General features: G+C 42.6%; 2 protein-coding genes and 1 long non-coding RNA gene across 3 annotated transcripts in view; 2 read left to right on the top strand and 1 right to left on the bottom strand.

Moving 5' to 3' along the window:
- Positions 1-3,683, top strand: part of LOC109974899 (uncharacterized) — a 6,263-nt gene extending 2,580 nt beyond the window's left edge. Inside the window, exons 2-3 of the long non-coding RNA XR_002277052.1 lie at positions 994-1,076; positions 3,619-3,683. This is a non-coding gene — a long non-coding RNA (uncharacterized LOC109974899). The remainder of the gene's footprint in view (positions 1-993; positions 1,077-3,618) is intronic.
- The window catches only part of LOC109974896 (neurabin-2-like), a 20,782-nt gene extending 5,400 nt beyond the window's left edge, over positions 1-15,382 (bottom strand). The window contains exons 1-5 of the mRNA XM_020625349.1: positions 14,633-15,382; positions 13,025-14,409; positions 3,674-3,806; positions 946-1,066; positions 486-590 (exon numbers count right to left, since the gene is read on the bottom strand). Coding sequence (XP_020481005.1) covers positions 486-590; positions 946-1,066; positions 3,674-3,806; positions 13,025-14,296 — 1,631 coding nt within the window. The 5' untranslated portion in view covers positions 14,297-14,409; positions 14,633-15,382. The remainder of the gene's footprint in view (positions 1-485; positions 591-945; positions 1,067-3,673; positions 3,807-13,024; positions 14,410-14,632) is intronic.
- sgca (sarcoglycan, alpha) lies at positions 15,211-20,273 on the top strand. The gene is made up of 11 exons (XM_020625351.1): positions 15,211-15,221; positions 16,586-16,664; positions 16,895-17,023; positions 17,123-17,274; positions 17,580-17,646; positions 17,776-17,974; positions 18,058-18,277; positions 18,616-18,824; positions 19,072-19,098; positions 19,679-19,852; positions 20,006-20,273. Exons 2-11 carry the CDS (start codon positions 16,628-16,630, stop codon positions 20,034-20,036), a joined length of 1,245 nt encoding a protein of 414 aa, XP_020481007.1. The 5' UTR covers positions 15,211-15,221; positions 16,586-16,627; the 3' UTR covers positions 20,037-20,273.

Genomic DNA, 20,273 nt, shown 5'->3' with positions numbered 1-20,273 from the left:
CATTCACAAAGATAACGCGTGTTTAGCAGGCAATGTTTACTATGTTCACCATTTTAGTTTAGCATGTTAGGACTGGACACATTAACATGTTTGACCTGATGTTGGTGTTAAGAGAAAAAAACTAAAAAAGCACCAAAGTCACTACAATTCATCCCGAGGAGACCATGGATAATGGTACTAAATTTCATAGCGATCCGTCCTATGCTTGTTAACATATTTCAAAAATAACAACAAAGTCAGCCACACCAAGTCAGTGGGATTCATCTTCTGGGCACCATGGATGTACAAAATGTGATGGAAATCCATCACAGCTCTGAGCACTGTGAGCTCTTTCTGGGCCAAAGTGGTGGACTGACCGACCAACACTGCCCTCCCTATTACACTAAATAAAAACTAGACTGATATTTGGATAATTTGCATGTACTGATGTTAAAATGTGTCTAAACAATTGCAGTAAAATAATGACCCTTCAGAGTGCCTCTTACTTGACAGTTCCTGAGGTGTTCCTGAGTACGGAGGCAGCAAAGCTCTGGGTGACGCCCACCAAACTGGTCCCGTCCACCTCCACAATCAAATCGTTCACCTGGATCCTGGAGGAAACAGTTAACAGAGGTCATTTAGGATTTACAGTAACAGCTCAACTGTGGCCTCTGTTCATCATTTTTATACTTCAGCCCACGCAAGCCAAACTCCATTTAAAGTCTTTGTTTTGGCAGCAAGACCTACTGTATTTGCAGTTGCCAGGAATCAAAATATACAAGTAGGACAATGAAGCATCCACTCCTGGAAATAAAACTACAACTACTCAGCTGACCTCATGTTGACATATAGCTTACAAAGCAAAAGCCTTTCCAGTTACATACAGTTTGGGGCTGTTTCATTTATACAATATATGTGTCTACAACAGATGAGGAATGAGTATGATCCAATAAGAATTGAACATGCCTGCCATCTCTGTGTGCTGCTCCCCCTTCTGTGACTGTCTTGACAAAGATGCCCAGCTTCTCCAGGCCCATGTCAGCCCCCGCACCCATCCCGATGATACTGATGCCCAAGCCATCGCCATCTGAAAGAAGGTAAGGAATACCAGACCAGCTGTTACCATACTGCTAATGTTCTACTGTCATGTTACAGTGAGTCAGCCATGTGCCCGTTACTGTACCACATCTCTGTGGGTGGAAAACATGGCTTTGAATGTTACCATCCTTGGGATTTAATTGTTTGGAAATAATTTGCAGCTGTGGACTAATTTCAAATTGCTGACCATGAGAGTGGAAGATTTCCGGTTCCTTCCCTGGACAATCAGAATAAATTTGGGTGGAGAGTTTGAATTCAACAGTGCTTGCTCCTTTCCCTTTACCACAGATGAGATTCAAAATGAAGTGACACCCTGTGGAGTTTTCTTGTAAACAAACTGTTATGTTTCCATTCACTGTTACTCACCAAAGCACACTGTATGTGTTGCGGCCTGACAATACATTTCCTCCCTCATAAAACATTCACAGTGCCCATTTTTGACTACTGTTTACATCCATGTTTGCTTGCTAGTGGTCTTCGTCTTCGCTGCCTTTGTTCATGCAGTCCTACATTTTTTTTGGCAGAAAAGCCAACTGTCATTTAGTGTAATTGCGTGGCAGCATGATTATGCATTGTACTGTCTGCATGCATCTGCCTTATGTGCAGCAGAAACACCACCACACTCATAAAAACACTGCTGCATAGCGCTGTTGGTCAAAAACTCCACAGGGTACCTTTAAGTGATTCTACTGTAACAGCATGCAAGCTAATATACTGATATCACTGAAGTACAATCTGCGGTATGCACTGCACTGTAATGCCGTACGGTGTATCAAGACAAATGAACTTTATTTACCCCCTTTATAGAAAATGTGAAGTCTACATCATGCCAATGTTTGGAGTGTCACATTCATGATCAATCATAGGTATATACAGTACGTTACAGAGTTAAGTTAATTTAAAAAAATAAATACTATCCCATACTACAGTAACGGATGATTCATCTACGTCCAAACGTCCACTTTAGTGTTCAATTTGAGCACAGACAGGACAGAAATGGATTATTCTGAAGTGTTTGTGTTATCTGTCAACAGTCATTTTTCTGTCTGTCGCTCTCCAAGTTAGCTACAGTCAGCTACGTTTATACATCTTAAATTAAGAATTTTTTTCTGCAAACAAAATAAGAATGTTTGCAGGTTAATACAGCGTGTACCTCCAAAGATGACGGCCCTGTCCCAACATTCAACACAACGCAAATGTGAAGTTACATCACTGTAACTTCACATTTGCTATACAAGAACTGCAGCTCAGAGTGCTTAACATTAAAACGATTAGAAGGAAAGAGCAGACAATTTACACAGTTAAAGATTTTAAATGCAGAAAGGAAGAAGGAAGTTAAGAAATAAAATTTTCAATTAAATAACTGAGCAGAAGTGTACATAGCAGCGGACCAATAATAACAAATGACAGGTAAAAACAAAGCTGGAAGGTGACTTTTTAGCCTTGGCTGTCCTCAGATCCAGCAGAGAATCTGTTTCTGAGTTTGGATTTTCTTTGATATGCTCTATTTGAGCAGCATAGCCTGTGGATTTGAAGGGGTCTACCCAGGGACATGTCACGTATCTATGCAGCATATTAACCACGAAGTCAAGGGCAAGTCCCTGAAACCATTTCTGAACTAGCAGTCAGATTTTAAATCTATCCTAAGAAAAACCTGAAGCTACATTAGGGTCAGGAGTGATGTGAGCCCTTTTCTTTGTATATTTTCAAACTGACAGAATTCTGTATGAGCTGTAATAAAAGCATGCACAAGTTTCGTCATACCTCAAAGATAAAGAAAGGGTCCGACTGTCATATAATTGTGAAATAATATAATGCTATCTTAGTTAGGTTCTTTATGTGTGACATGAAAGTTAGATGAGAATCAGAGATAACACCCAGACTTCCTGCCTGAGGTAGAATGTGCGGAAATAGACAATTAATTTGTGAGCACTGTTTCAGAATCAGTGATAACACCTACAGTGATGTGTTAATGTTCTGAGCTAGTTTTTAATTTGTGAGCACAGTTTCACTCTTTACTCTTTTGGACCAATAATTAAAGTTTATGTTTTATCCTTTCTAAATTAATGTAGACAGTACATGCATCATATATACAGAACATGTTCACACATGGTTTCCTGTGTAACCGGCCCTGTACATAATTCTAAATATAGTCCTTATGCATCATAATGTTGAAGAGATGCTGGAAGTGTGGCTCACTGGGGAAATATAGAAGGTGCAACCTGCATCATTGCACTTTTTACCTTGTGGGAAACAGGATGGTTGGAAGAAGCAGCCTGTGAACACTGAAGGCCTTTTTACATAACACATAAACAAATATAAGATTACAAAGACATAAATTAAGTCTAGTCCAGACTGTTCAGTAGGAAGTTAATTTGATATACCACAACTCATTTTCAAATGCCTTTCTGATGATGTAAAATGTCTTCTACTCTGTTTCCTAATACAGTGCAAACCAACCTCTCAGTGCCCCAGCAAGATTATATGAAGTGCTTTATTATTTAAAGGATTTATGACCAATCCCAGGACTTTTGTTCACAGACCTATGTCTGTTTGCAGACATACACTCGGAGCAGAGAGTGTTCATGTTCAGTACCTTTCTCCAGCTCGACGGGGAACAGGTCCAGCCTCTCCACCCTCTTCTCCAGCTCGTATTCAGCAGATGCTGCCATGGGATCTACATCTTCATTACGCCTGTCATAGTCCTCGTTGGGGTAAGTGGCAAACACCTGCAGGAGGACACAGAGACACAGGGTCCGACTGAGACTCAGAAACACTGATGCCTCTTTATTGAAATCTGTGAAAGGCAAAATTATTTTTTTTTGTATTTCTACATAAACTTGGAGATATTTCTGATTTTCTCAATGACGGGACTGAAATCAGTCTCCTGTGTATACACTGAATATGAAAGTAAAGCCAGGAGACAGCTAGCTTAGCACAGATGGGAAATGGGGAAACAGCTAGTCTGACTCTTCCCAAAGGTTTAAAATTTGTACCTTTAGTCATCACTAATTAGCACATTATATCCCAGTTTCCTTATCCACTCAACAGCTTAAGTGTGAAAATGACAATGCGTGAGGCTTCTAAAAAGTCCCCTCTATGGTGCTAACTGATCTTGTGTGCTGTGTTTTTTACACTGTCCAAAGGTGGTAACATCTCCAGAAATTCACTTTTCTGTAGGTGCCCCTTTCTTTTCTTTGCAGCCATGGTTGCTTATCACTATTTAGCCCCACTACACAGTTCTTCTTACAGTTCCTCTAAATATAGTACTGTGTCTGCTACTGAAAACATGAAACTCATTAGTTCCTGTGCACCTTGGGGGTGTGGTAAATGTTGAAACATTTGTGAAAGAAACACAGAAATGTTGCAAGTTGTCACTTAACTACATGACGTATTTAGTGAAGAAATTACTGAACTCAATTCAGCTTTTATTTTCTGTCATGTTTGGGTAGTAGCTCAAGGAGCGGTCACAGATATAAAGCTGTTTATTCCGTATTTAAAAAGGCTTAATTTTTGGAATTCCCAAATGATTGCAGCTCATTATTTAAAAAAAAAAACTCAGAGGCTGTGGAGATGTATGCGGAAAAGCTGGATGCATGATTTGATCATAACTGACCACCACTGTTAATGCAGACATATTGCAATTCAGATTTATCGACCATTTCAACTGAGACGGCCGCAGAGTTTCCTCAAGGCTTCGGAGCTGTATCACCTCACAGCGTTATGTCTATGGAACACACTGGGGGAGAATCAATCACAACCACTCAAGTTGCTCCTATGAAGACAGAGGCCTCTGTTTTCAGAGCCCGACTTCCCACATTCACTCTGGTCTAACAGCATGACCGTTTACATAACCACCTTCAGCATGCTAATGGAGGCTTTCTGCAGCTGCTGTTCACACGCCTCACACACACGCACACAATGTAAGCCGAATCTTTACAAGCCTTACTTTCAGTCCTCCAAGGTAATTATGCATGCTTGCATATTCCACTAGCTGCGCTAATTCAGTGCTGGACCTTCTCCCTTTCACACATTCTTTCAGACTTCTCTCTCCACAATGCTTTGTTCCTTCTGCTGCAACATTTTAACACTTTTCTTCTTGAGTCCCTGTTTATTCTGTGTATCTCTCGCTTCTCCCTCGGCCGATTAGTTTGTCCATCTGTGTTACAAAGTAGCATCTCGTAGCTTGAGTTGCTACCCTTCAGTCGAACGGGCCCCGTCTCCCTAGCAACCCCACAGTAAAGAGCCTGTCAGTCTTTGACACTGCCTTTAAAATGTAAACAGCCCTTCACATCTGAGACTTAGAACCATTTTTTTGTGTCATTGAACACTGTAAAGCTTCTGCTTCTACTTATAATCTGCCTTTGCCCATAGGAATAGAGTATAAAAATATTTTCACCTTGAGTTAAATCACTGTCCGTTCACACAACTGATGATAAAGCCCAAATTTTTCTCAAATTCAAACACAACCTCTGCATTAGAGTTCAGTTAATTCACAGTAAAAAAAAAAAAAAAAAAAAGTTTTTTTTTATTTTGTGCTAACATTTACAAAATTTATTGATTACTTCACAAACAGGGATTTAAAGAATTAGTTCAGTATTTTGGAAAATGAGACCCTTTGGTTTCTTAAAATGAGAAGATCAATATGACACCTGTGTATAAAGACCCTAACCCTAACCCTGTCCAACCAGCACCTCTAAAGCTGAATAATTAACACACAGTCCATAAAAAACTATTTTACCTATTTCTTGGACAGTCACCGTAACTTCCTGAACCACCAGAAACACATACAGACAACAATTATGAGATGAAATGTGTTCATTGTGAGCTCTAGAGCTGCTGGTTAGGTTCTACCTTAGTGACATTATTTGAATTCCATATTCAGTTAGCACTTAGTATTAAGTCAATCAAAATCAACCTAAACCTACTGCTGATGGGGGCAGCACTGAAGACTAATGGCTTTTGATTTAGGTTACCTTTGTATTTAGAGGGATTAGCAGACTGTGGATTACAGACACATGAAATACTTTTTGCATCCTGAGTAACAGAGCATTAAACAACAGTGTGTTCCAAGCTTGCGTGCCTGTCTGACACTCTCACGTGGCACCGCTTCTGAGTTTAAAGATCAAGAGGCCACAGCTGGTGGCCTGTGGCCCACTATGCTGCAGAAGATCAAATGGGGAGGTTCAGCTGTATGTAGCATGGCACTGCTGTGATCAGATGAATATTGTGATCTGTGGCCTTGGGCCACAATGCAGCAAGGCTACGATCTTGCCTTCACTAACGCAGAATTAACACTTTCACTTCTGGGAAGATTTTTTTCCCTCCTTATGAGCAATGATATCACACAGGGCAGAAAGACTAATTGGATCCTGCACTTTCACCCAAACCTCACCTAAGCAGTAGCAGAAGTCAAATGGTGAGGTGTCTGTCTTTGGAAGACAAACACTGGGATTAAAGGCAGGGTGGTGGTGGGGTGGGCAGGGCTGGAGAAGGACGCTGTTCCAGTTGTGGCAGATAGTAGGTCAGAGGAGCTAACAGATGGCCAGGAAACTCCCTCCCTCCCTCTGCTCCCAGCCGCCTGGGATGTCCTACAAAAGCTCTGTGGGCAGCTAGCTAGAGCCACTCACCAGCTAACAGATTGTGTTGTGTCTAGGAAGAGCACCCACTTGGGACTGTAAAGGGTATTAAAGCAGCCAGTAAGTGACAACTACCATTCTACAGTGCAGTTGCCGTGAGATGGCTAAATGACAGAGCTGCTCCAGAGGCCTCTGCTCTCCTGCAGTGTGGCTCCATCTTGAAGACCCCCAGGCTACAGTGTGGTGGTTTAACCAGCAAGTCAGTACCCCATCCCCTCCCCCCACGGCCCACAGTAGCATGTCAACTGCTGTGCTTCTTTCCCTCCTGGACTCTCCAAAAACAGATCCAATTTTGGATTAAGCCAATAGAATGTGTGTAGGTGGTGGCATTGGTTTTTCACAACAGAAATAGTGTTTCCACTCTGTCTCTCCACATTCTGTAGCACCCAACTTTCCATCATTTTTATTACTCCTGCTATTCTTGCTATTCTTTCAATTGGTTTCAGACATGTGATCTTCACTGCTGCTCTGCAGTTCTACATTATGATTTAAAGTGATTACCGTGCATACTGTGCGATCTGTGAAATGGCTGCTCTTACTGGCTGTGTGTGCAACACTGTTCTGTGTATATGTGATCAAAACACATGTGTGATGCTTAAACAAGCTGTCAAAGTTAAAGCATATGTAAAGCAAAAGAAGCACTTTTTTCCTCTTTTCCAATTTAATGACACCACCATTAACTGCCTTCCCGGCCACCGCAGGTCCAGAAGTGGCAGGTAATTGCTTCTAAATCCCTCTAAAATGTGAGGTTAATACAGATCCCAGATGTGCAACATGCAGAAATAAATAAGGATATGGCCCTGGCTGCCATAATGTTGGACCGCTGTCCTCCAGCCAGTAAAATGGATATGGTGGTTTTGTCACAGTAATGGTTACATAGCACCAGAGCCTGACTATTTTGGCAGGTCAGTCTTTGGTCAGCGCATCACATTTAGGCTTAGCATTAACCCTGTGGAGAGACACGGCAGCCTGAGAATAAGGTCAGCATCAGAGGACTGAATAGCACTACAGTATATGGATGGAAACAACAATGATATAGCTGCATAATGTTTTATAACTTTGGTACATTACTGTATAGACCTTTAGGTTATTCATATTATTTACATTATTATTGTAATTTGCATTATACTTTTTATACAACAGCTTTGTCACTAACATAAAAATGCATTTTATATCTTTCTATATATGTAAGTTTCATACTGTATGTATTATCTATTTTTGCACATAAGAATATTCATGTACACAGTTCTGCTAATTTCATCTTAGTTTGCACACATCTTTACTTATTATTGTGCTGCTGCAATACATATAGATATGTAATAACTATTCTATCTAACTAGAGAGCGAGCAATAAAGATGTTTCTGAAACGTCACCACTCCAGTACAGTACAGCCGCAGTGTCAGCTTGACAAGATGATGGCAGTCAGACAAGACAGACCAACACTCAGGCATCATGAGTGACATGTTGCATAACGTGGCTTGTCACAGTGACCTGAGTGAGTGGGCACATCATGTACGGTAAACGCTTGCAACCCACCTCCACTGCAGGACTGAGAAGTGGGGCAGAGTGAACTTGCTGATAATCTGTCTGGCCTCCCACTCCTCCTGGCTGTGAATACTGCATTGTATGCAATACTGCAGGCCCACTTTGTCTAAGTAATAGACAGCTGGAGGATACCTTGACATGCAGTATGATGATACAGGGGGTATGGAAAGTATTCAGACCCCCTTAAATTTTTCACTCTTTGTTATATTGCAGCCATATGCTAAAATCATTTAAGTTCATTTTTTTCCTCATTAATGTACACACAGCACCCCATATTGACAGAAAAACACAGAATTTGACATTTTTGCAGATTTATTAAAAAAGAAAAACTGAAATATCACATGGTCATAAGTATTCAGACCCTTTGCTCAGTATTTAGTAGAAGCACCCTTTTGAGCTAATACAGCCATGAGTCTTTTTGGGAATGATGCAACAAGTTTTTCACACCTGCATTTGGGGATCCTCTGCCATTCCTCCTTGCAGATCCTCTCCAGTTCTGTCAGGTTGGATGGTAAACATTGGTGGACAGCCAATTTTCAGGTTTCTCCAGAGATGCTCAATTGGGTTTAAGTCAGGGCTCTGGCTGGGCCATTCAAGAACAGTCACGGAGTTGTTGTGCAGCCACTCCTTCGTTATTTTAGCTGTGTGCTTAGGGTCATTGTCTTGTTGGAAGGTGAACCTTTGGCCCATTCTGAGGTCCTGAGCACTCTGGAGCAGGTTTTCGTCCAGGATATCCCTGTACTTGGCCGCATTCATCCTTCCCTCGATTGCAACCAGTCGTCCTGTCCCTGCAGCTGAAAAACACCCCTATAGCATGATGCTGCCACCACCATGCTTCACTGTTGGGACTGTATTGGACAGGTGATGAGCAGTGCCTGGATTTCTCCACACGTACCGCTTAGAATTAAGGCCAAAAAGTTCTATCTTGGTCTCATCAGACCAAAGAATCTTATTTCTCACAATCTTGGAGTCCTTCATGTGTTTTTTAGCAAACTCCATGCGGGCTTTCATGTGTCTTGCACTGAGGAGAGGCTTCCGTCGGGGCACTCTGCCCTAAAGCCCCGACTGGTGGAGGGCTGCAGTGATGGTTGACTTTTTACAACTTTCTCCCATCTCCCGACTGCATCTCTGGAGCTCAGCCACAGTCATCTTTGGGTTCTTCTGTACCTCTCTCACCAAGGCTCTTCTCCCCTGATAGCTCAGTTTGGCCGGACGGCCAGCTCTAGGAAGGGTTCTGGTCGTCCCAAACGTCTTCCATTTAAGGATTATGGAGGTCACTGTGCTCTTAGGAACCTTAAGTGCAGCAGAAATTTTTTTTTTAACCTTGGCCAGATCTGTGCCTTGCCACAATTCTGTCTCTGAGCTCTTCAGGCAGTTCCTTTGACCTCATGATTCTCATTTGCTCTGACATGCACTGTGAGCTGTAGGGTCTTATATGGGCAGGTGTGTGGCTTTCCTAATCACATCCAATCAGTATAATCAAACACAGTTGGACTCAAATGAAGGTGTAGAACCATCTCAGGGATGATCAGAAGAAATGGACAGCACCTAAGTTAAATATATGAGTGTCACAGCAAAGGGTCTGAATACTTATGACCATGTGATATTTCAGTTTTTCTTTTTTAATAAATCTGCAAAAATGTCAAAAATTCTGTGTTTTTCTGTCAATATGGGGTGCTGTGTGTACATTAATGAGGGAAAAAATGAACTTAAATGATTTTAGCATATGGCTGCAATATAACAAAGAGTGAAAAATTTAAGGGGGTCTGAATACTTTCTGTACCCACTGTATGTTGTGTCTCCCTGGGCAATCCCTGATTGGCTGACCTAAACATAAACCACCAAAGGTTGCATTTTGGGTAGTCTCCACTTTGCAGTTTGTGTGCAACATTAAAACTAATTCCGCCTTCTATGCTTGTCATAATTCAACACCCTCCGTGTATGATAATATAAGAACAATCACTGTTTGTGTTAATGATACAGGGTGAAAGAAAATCATATTTGTTCTTTGGCCAGGCTGCCAGGACTGCTGTTCAGAGTTGTGTAGGCAGCAGAAACACACGAGGAAGTGAGTGTGTGTGTGTGTGTGTGTGTGTGTGTGTGGTGATGGAGGGCGGTGCAAGAGTGGGCAAAGTGATGAGTGAGCAAGGTGATTCTGGTGTATAAAAAATAATACTGGTTTGAAGGGAATACTATAAATCCAGATGGGATTATCTAACCCTCTTTTAGTGTGCTGCTACTGAGTGATACAGCATGACGCCAAAACAAACACACCAAACAAATAAATAAGACATGAGAGGCAGCTTCCTGTGCTCAACAAGAAGGTGGCCCTGAAAAGCGAGGCAAGTCGGTGACGATAACAACACTGCTATTTTTACTACCAGTAGGAGACTGGTGACAAAGAGCAAAAGGGAGGAAAGAAAGAGCGCGAGAGAGAGTGTAAGGAGGAGCAAACAACGGGTCTAGTGTGAACTCCACCCGAAGCTGAAGTGCTACTTTTGCCAATTTGAGAGGACAGGCAGACAGAGAGGAGCACTCAGTTTAAAAGCAGGACAAAGAAAGACATGTGCCCTGACATCCAACCGCCACCACAACAAGGCTTAATTGTGGCCAAAGGCTGAACTGTTGCACAGAGGGGAAATATGCACTACAAACGGACACTTCCTGTTTGGAAGAGATCTGGCAGTTATACAGTAGCGTGACATTTGAGCTGCATAATATGCCCCCACCCCCCACCGACACACACACACTCTACTCTTATCCAACCCTGCATCCATCTCCATAACAAAGGCCACACTGATATAGTGTGAAAGAACTCAGCAGGAGGTTGTTCTCTGATGCTGGCTGCAGGGTCACAGCCAAATTCTGCTTTTTCTCAAAGCCTTTGAGTTATAACTTCTTTAGCACATAATGTTTCCTCCTGCTAAGCCCATCTTTGATCTAATGAGGATAAAATAATGTGACAGTAGTCTGTCCTTCCTTTTCCTTCTGCATCACACATGCAAAGCTCAGGCCTGATGTATATGGTATTCATGGGATTTTCAGGATGGTAGAGACAGTTGACTTCCGTCCAGACTGTGTAGACATTAACAATAGCTAATCAGAGATAAGTCACACACACTCCATAGAGCTGTTTTGTGGCTGAATTTCATGTTTTTTTTTAATAATTCTGTTTTTATTTGTAGACATTTTTAGACCCCTTTGGAGTTATTTTTACTGTATTTCTCAACAAAACACACAGCGTGCATCTTTGAGGCCTGACAAACATGTTGAAAGCATTTCCTTCCTCGAAGCAGATTTTTTTTTAAAGATATTTTGTAGCCTTCATTGTTAATATCCATACTCACACTCGTTGTCTAGTAATCTCCTCCTCTGTCTTTAGCTGATGAATTGTAACGTTTCTCGGTGCATTACAACCAACCGCTGTCACTCAATGGAACAGTTTGAAACTGTTGTCAGTAATGAACATCGTGACTCCACAAGGTGACTTTCATTTCCCGAGACATTTACTAGCGCTTCGTACAGTCCTGTTTACTGTTAAAAGCTCCGAAACCAGTTTTCTCAATAATACTCTCACTTTTTGAGCAATATAGATTATTTTTGTGATACATTTGCTTTGTGTTTCTGTAGTTTGAGGTGGTTTGGCTATGTTGTGATGTCACGCATTTTCAAGCAGCAATCTGAACTGAACAACTTAAGAAGTGTTATTAAATAGCAACTTAGAATGATAACCACTTTTTTGGCCAAGTATGTTGCACACACAAGGAATCTGTTTCCAGTACAGAACCAAGGCAGCCATCTGCGGCGCCAACTAGGGGTTCAGTGTCGTGCCCAAGGTCACTTCAACATGGGGACTGCAACCACAATCACAACTAATAAAATTTACTTTATAGACAATTTAGGTGCTTTAAATATGTTATTACTGTCATCTTGGTTAAGACATTAACAATCTGGGGAATACACTTAGAGCTTCAGAGGCGCTGAGTTTCTTACTGCCCGTGTTTGTGCTGTGCTAAGCAAACAGCCTGCCAGTTGTAGCACAGCACACTTACCATAAAGACTCAAGTGGTGTCTAATCATCTAATTATCACCAGGAAAACCACATTCCACACTACCATGCCTCTTAGTCTGTGTAATGGCTGTGTGAGGGAATGTGTGTGATGTACAGTGTCAGGGTTCACGTTAGCCTGCAGTCTCTGTATGCCTCAGATCTCAAGGCAGAGCACAGCAGCGAGACTGAGCTGCAGAGGATCTGATGCTCTTCTCCGGATCATTACACCACCCCCAGACACAGAGAGACGTTTTAAATCAGCTCTACCTCCTCCTCCTTGTCTCTCCTCTTCTCTCATCTCACTGGTCCAAGAAGAGATCACAGTGTCTTTTCTCTCTTCCTCTTTCTCACACACACAAAAATATTACATTCCCCACATACTGTCCACTGACCGCTCATTGACCGTGGCCATGGAGTATGCACTTCTCTATATACAGGACTAATCACCCAGGCCATTTTGATCCTATTTCCTCCAGCAATTATTTACAGTAGCAGCTTCCACTACATTTCAGAATAGTATCAGCATCCCAGTTCTATAGGGGCGCTGGCTATGACTATACCATAGTGGATAAGCTTTGGGGTCAAGTTCAACAACTACAACAAACCAAATCAGCCTCTCAGCCTAAATAAACAAGACTCTGAGGGCAGAGTCTGCAAAACAAGTATCCTCATGTTCTACCTACAATATTCATTTGTGTGTTTTCTCCTCACCTTGATGGGCTCCATGCTGAAACGAATCTTCCTGGAAGGGGGTGGGTCCTCCTCCACAGGCAGCCCAGCGATCTCCACACAGCTGGACTCAGGTTCATAGCGATCATCACCCTCATCTTCTTCCTCATCTACCTGGCTTCCTCCAAACTCCTCCCCCACTGTGCTGTAGGTACTGATATCTACAGAGTTACAGCCTGACTGGTCATCTCTGAGAGTCCTGTCTTCCTCCTCTGCATCCTCGGCCGTCTCCCCCTCCTGCCTGAGCACATCTCCTCCCTTTGAAGAGCTCTGCTTCTCAGCAACAGCTTCTCCATTCTCCACAGAGATGCGGATGTCACCTTGCAGTGTTGTGCTGCTAGGCTCCGTGGCCCCAGAGTGTTCCTTAGCTTTGGCCTCAACGCCTGCATCTGAAACTGTCTTTTCATTTGGCTCCCCTACAGTACTGTAAAGTTCAGGTGTGTTTTGGCCAACACTCTGGCCTCCATTAATGCTTTCAGAAGGGGGAGTTACCCTCCCCCTGGGGCCCCTTGGAGGCCCCTCTTGGCCCTTCTGATTGCTTTTCTCTTCTTCCTGGTTGCCTGCTGCAAAGGCACTAACCTTCTTTGTGATTATTTTGGAGTTCAATACGCCCACCTTGGCGCTGACCCCTCGGGAAGGGAGCGGTGGGGTAGAGGAAAGGCGGTGGAGGTTGTTCCGGAGCTCTGCTGCCCGTTCAAACACAGCGCTGAGCTGGCTGACTGTAGGGGACACCGCCTCACTGGTGCCCTCAAGAGGAGCTCTGGGGGTGCCCAGCTTCTCCTGCTGCTGCTTCTCCTGCTGCTGTTCGAAGATGCGACGGGTCTCCTGCAGCTTGGAGTAGCTGGGCGACGAGGCCCGCTGGTGCCCGTTCTCCGATTTGGTGTCGAACTTGCTGACGCGCTCGGACACGGTGGATCCGAGCTTCAGGAGCGCGCTGTGGTCCACGTTCTCATTCAGACTCCCGGCTCTGGGTAGGGACAGGCGTACCGATTTGTCAGCGTTTCTGGCTCCGTCCTCTCCTTCTGCATCGGCTGGAGATGTTGTCTGCATCTGCTGGAACATGTTTTTGATACGGTGCACGTTGGAGCCGTACCTGCGCCCTCGGGGGCCCTCCTGCACGTCCCCATTCGCAGCATTGTCTTTGACGGGTTTCAGGGCCTGCATCCCCGCCTCGTACGCGTTTCTGTGCGGGGATGGGCTCCTGAGCGTAGAACCAGAGCCGGTGCTCTTGGATGTGGGTTCGGTCTTCATCATGGTCAGTCAAGCGTCGCAACGGGTGCTCAGCGACGGCATGTCTCCTTTCGCAACCCCTGGTGGCAAATCTGTGTTATCCACCAGCAGCCGAGCCTAGCGAGGTGGCGCCCAGACTAGACCGGCAGATGGGGAGAAACAAAAACAGCAGATCGCATTAAAGGCCTGCTTGCATCCGCTGCAGTTCTCGTTCAATGCAACGAGAGAAAGTGAGCACGATGCATCTGTCATTAGCTCGCCTGCAGTTACAACAATGCAAACCTAACCGTCACATACAATTGTATTAATCATTCAGATATTTGCGCAGAAAAGTAAAACAGTATCGAGGGGTAAATTTACCACAGCTGGCGACAGATTGCTTCCGTTTAATCCCTTTTTACAGGCAGCATCATTTTGATCTCTTCATTCTGTGAGCTGCAGATTTGTCGTCCTCCTCTGGTGGCGACAGCGCTGCTGCTGCATGGAGGAGGGAGCAGCCGGGTCATAGTGTCCGCCTCCGACAGGAGCCTGGTACTGTGGCGGGCTGCTGCATCAAGTCCTAATTTATGATCCTTAGCAGAAGTGCATTAACCATAATAACCATTACTTACGTGTTAAGGATCTAATAGCCTTCAGTGATTCCTAACCAGGGGAAATCGTAGCTATACTCCAGGGAGTACTTCTACATTTGCCTGAGGACATCCCCACATACACAAGCAGTTTCTCACAAAAATAAACAGCCTGTAAAACCCTGTTACCACTGGAGGATATTAGCAGTCTCCAACTGAGGTGGCTGGCTGTCAGAGCCTGGGCGGGCATTAGGACCCAGTAGAGCTCCATTCACGTCAAGCCTCCTTGGCCAATAACACGTCTTTTATTTGCAGGCCACATTGTTGCTTCCTGCATTCTCCATCTGTGCTGATGGATACATCGATTACTATCACTGAAGGTAGACAAAGCATTCCCCTGAATCTTCCCACGCCGTCTCAGTTTCCACATTTTTACAGAGGCCGGGTTATTTACAGGGCCGTCACTGTCTCAGCTGGCTCACACAGAAAATAACAGACTACTTCCTATGTGACCTGTCCAGGGTGGACCCCGCCTCTCGCCCAATGTCATCTGGGTTTGGCGACCCTGTTTCAAGCAGTACAGATAATGGATGCATGAACAGACTACTCTTCATGTTAACTGTCATCGGCTTTCCGTGTTATCATAGTAACCACTGTAGCTCACAGCAGCTGAAGGTCTAGTCTGAAGGACATAACTAGACAAATATTTCTTGAAAGGGCTGAAAAGCCAGCTGCTGTCAGACATGATGTACAGCAGTTTTTCAGTGAAGCAGCAGTGCCATCTAGCTTTCCCTTAAGGGTGTTTTAACAGCGTGTAACTGTCCTTGGCACAGCAAAGTGGCACAGACTGATACTGAAACAGTAAGATGATTAATTGTTTTTCTCTGTATATTAGCTTAATTTGTCTTTATACTAAATGAAGAGTAAAGTGATTCTGTAAATCTATAAAGTTACACTCATTGCTGTTTTTCCACTATTTGTGATATTTTCTGTTTCCATACACTTTGTATTATTTTCACAATACACAATATTTAAAAAAAACTAGCGTGGAGGAAATATTCAGGTACTAATATCACTCAAATATTCTATTACAAGTAATAAATCCTGAATTGAGAACATTATTACATATAATTTAATTTATCAACTAATCATTTCCAGCTCTGATTGTATAGTTTAATCCAAAAAAGCCTTATTAGCTTTGTATTTATGCATGTAAACATCCTAATTTATAAAGTAACCATTAACGACAGCTGAATTAGATTAAAAGTATAATAATTCACTCTGAAATGTAGTGCTGGCATGAAAAGTACCTAAAATTTGCACTGGAGTGCAATAGTTAGTTGTTTTCTACTACTGAAAGAAACCAATTAATATTAAAAAAGATATATAAAATAGCATTAGGAGTAAGATGGAAGATGAAAATAAGCTAAAATAAAACAAAACATTATGGTTAAGGTTACTATACTATGCATCTTCTTGTACTTCAATTTCTTGCTGCACACTTCATTTTTTTTTTTTTTGATGTAAAAGTATACAAAGTGGTAGAAAAATAGAACACTTGAGTAAAATACCTCAAATTATACTTAATTCATGCCTAAAGTAACTAAATATTTGGAATATCACCAGTAGGTGTAACATAACACAGCTCCTGATTTAGCGCTCAGTCAGACGCTCGGACACCCTTGCAGATGCTGTTAGGTGAGTGAGGCAAAAATAGCTCTGACATGTCTTCTGCTGTGACCAGGCCTCTCTCCATTTGGCTCCGTCAATCACAGACCAAAACAAGATGGCAGGCTGCGAGAACTGGTGCTTCTTTTTAACAGGCAAGTTTTTTCATGAAATCATTCTATTTACTCCATGTAGCATGACAACAGACTTAGGCCATCCTCCTGTTTCAGTATCAGCTCTATGTTAGTTGGTGTAAATATGTGTTCATGATGTCAGTGGTCGGGGTTTGTAGGCCTAATTATCTGACTTCAACATCAGGTTGTGTGTCATCCACTTTGGTTTTTTGTCACATAAATCTTTTGCTCATTTTTACACGTCCACACAGTTTGTGCTGTCAGTGTGTTCGGCACCAATGCGGAGACCATAATTACCATTCCTACTGGGAGGTTATTTACATATGAGCTGATGAGAGAGACTTTCCAGAGTGACATTGACCCTAGGACCCATCTCTACGGTAAGAGCCTGAATCATATTAATTCTCCACCTTGTCATTATTAAACAAAACTCCAGTAATCCTCCTCTCCTCTTTTCTCCTTCTCTTGTTGTTTTAAAGTTGGTCATTTTCACGATGACCCCATAATTTTTAAGTGCAACCTGCAGAATTTCCCAGATCTCCCAGAGTGGCTGCGCTTCACCCAAAGGCACCCCAAGGATAATGGGTTCCTGTACGGCACACCAGTATCTCCAGGAAAAAGTATAATTGAGGTATGAAGTTGTGATTTGAACTGAACACTGTCAGTATGCTGCACATTGTATTTCTGAGTATCAGTGCAGCTACAATGCTGAAAAATCTGAAAAATATGCAGCTGTCTGAAACATCAGTGGCAAATGTCAGGTAAATGTCACTGTAAATGAAACATGCTCAGTGCGCCCAGGACTCTGGAGGGTCACCAGGAAATCACAACAAAATATCTCACTGAATGCACTAAGCACCACAAACTAAGAGTGAAGTCTGAGGCTGAATATATGAAATCTGATAACTGTGGTGGTTTTAAACTTTTTCCTGACAGATCCATGCTGTTAACAAACGGAGCTATGACACAGCCAAACTGATACTCGTAATCAAAATTAATGAAGGTATGTGTGATCTAAATATCACAGCTGTACAGCACAGTAATGGAAGTAATGAATGAATATACTGTAAGTGACAGATAAAAAATGAGAAAGTGTGGTTAACATGCTGTGCGTCGCTGCTGTCTCCCACAGAGAAGATGCTGCCCTATCAAGCCGAATTCTTCATTGAGCAAAGGGAGATTGAGAAGGTGCTGCCCCCTTCTGTTCAGGGTGAGGTAAAGCGGGATTTACAAAACCTGTGGAAAACTGAGGCCTTGGAAATTGTCAATATCACTAATGCCCTCGACCGTGGTGGCAGAGTTCCCCTCCCTCTTGCAACATGCTTTGAAGGGTAACCAGAGAATTTTGTGCAACCTTAGTATAAGTTTTAGCTGCGGAGTAACTGTATGTTTATTACAATCTGATATGTGTCAGTGTGTATGTGAAGGTGGGGTCGGAGAAATATTTCTCAGATTGCCTCCTGAGAGTGCTGACACCAGAGAACCAAAGGCAGTGCATGACACTGCCCCCTAGAGACTGCAACTTCTGCCACTTTGCCAAAAACTGCTCCGCAAAGGACATAGTCAAGCCCCCCGGAGGCTGCAACTTCTGTCGCATTCCCAGCAACTGCATCACCTGGTGCAAGACAGAGCTGGTGAGGCCAGAGAAGGATGATCATGCGAATTCTTTATCAATTCAGCTATTGCAGTTAGACTTTATTAGGTCACACCTACAGTAGCTAAAATGTATGTAGTCTATTACAACAATTCAGGCTAAAACTCAAGTATATGCAATTTACTATAATGTAGGGACAAGAAAAACTGCAAACATTTGACATCTATGCTTGAAAAATTGCTTAACCATTTAAGTGATTATCAAAATAGTTGCATATTTATTTAACCCACTAAAAGCAGCAATCCTGCATCTGTGGCTGCATCTCACGGTTACTATAAACAGAACAACCTCTTTGACTCCCTCTCTTTCTCCCTGCAGTTTGATCTGACAAACCCGGAGCCAGCTCCACCTGCTCCCACGATGGGCTCAGGGATTCTGGAGTCTGGAGGTGACTTTGACCCTCCCGAGTCTCCCCCGAGCAGAGACTTCTTCCCAGACTACATTGTGACAGTGATTGTGCCGCTGGTCATCGCCATCATCCTGTGTGTGCTGCTGGCCTACATCATGTTTGGCAGACGAGAGGGACTGTATGTACCTATCCTGAGTCTACTGAGTAACAAACATCTGTAGTGTCTTATGTTAAAGAGTTACCAAATTGAAAATATCAAGACATATTACCCTGGGTGGAATGGATCCGTGTTTTAGTTTTAGTTTCACCTGCTTTTATGAAATTGTGACATACTATTACTGAACTGACCCTTTAAGTAAACACTCAAAGCATGATGATCCCAATGATCTGTGCCACAGAGGTGACACATTTTCCTTTCTTTGTAGCTCAAAGCGGAATGCAAAGACAGACCAGTAAGTGCATTTTCACTCTTCTCTGACTGATGTTACCAGACTTAACAAAAAACATAACACAAAATCAGTTTCTGGTGGAAAGTACAATTACTCAAGTACAGTTTTTGGGTACTTGTATTTGAATACTTTCATGTAATGATGCAGTATACTTCGACTCCACTACATTTCTAAGAGGAATATTGTATTTTTTTCTACACTACATTTATTTGACACATTTTTTAAATAAATTGCATTTTGTAAGCATTTGCATGTCAGATAAATGTAGTGGAGGAAAAGGTTTAATATATTCCTCTGAAATATAGCTATGTTTATAATAAAAAGCCTTTAATACGACATGAGTGACACCCAAGCATTTTAACTGAAGGCCTTAAGTGTCACTGCTTGTAAGTACAAGTACCTCAAAGCTGTACTTGATTAAATATATTTAGTTACATTCTACTGCTGTTTATGATTAATGAAATCAACCAACCAAAGCTTTCAGTCAGTTTGACTGTTTCTGTGAAATTATATTGTACAATAAATGGTGTAAAATCATGGCAGAAGCTGTAGAGGAGCATATGTGATGTTGTGTTTGCTGCAGGATTCAGCTGTACCACCACCACACCATTCACGGGGACACTGACGAGCTGCGGAACATGGCTGCAAACCGAAGCGCTCCTCTGCCTCTGTCCACCCTGCCCATGTTCAACAGTCGGACTGGAGAGCGGGCTTCACCGCTGCAGTCTGACAGCGTCCCCCTCATCATGGCCCAACAGTAAGACCCTCACCCACTCCTTCTGCTATTATTGTCACCAGCAGTGTCCTGTTTCTATTACTGTTGCTGTTATGTAAAATAAAGTGGTGACTCACATTTTCTGGGAGTCTTGTGACGACAGTTAACATTTTTTTTACTGTCCTGTTTTTATAGCGATCCCTACAGTGACACTCTGCCGAGGTAAACCCACTCACAGAACCTCCTCCTACAACATTACACCCATTATGGTGAATGGGCTGATGTGTTTATCTTGTGATTATTATTTATGTTTGAAACAACAGATTCATCACATGGCTTGTTTTTGCAAAAAATAAGAACAGCGATGTATAAATTGTTGCTGATACAATTTGGTGCCACAGTGTGATTATGTATTTGTTGTGTGAGTTTGTTTTTCTTTTAGGTGCCATTAAAATAAATTAAT

This window comes from Monopterus albus, unplaced genomic scaffold (assembly GCF_001952655.1).
Source record: "Monopterus albus unplaced genomic scaffold, M_albus_1.0 scaffold353.1, whole genome shotgun sequence".
Lineage (NCBI taxonomy): Eukaryota > Metazoa > Chordata > Actinopteri > Synbranchiformes > Synbranchidae > Monopterus > Monopterus albus.
This window is presented reverse-complemented; position numbering and strand designations above follow the sequence as displayed.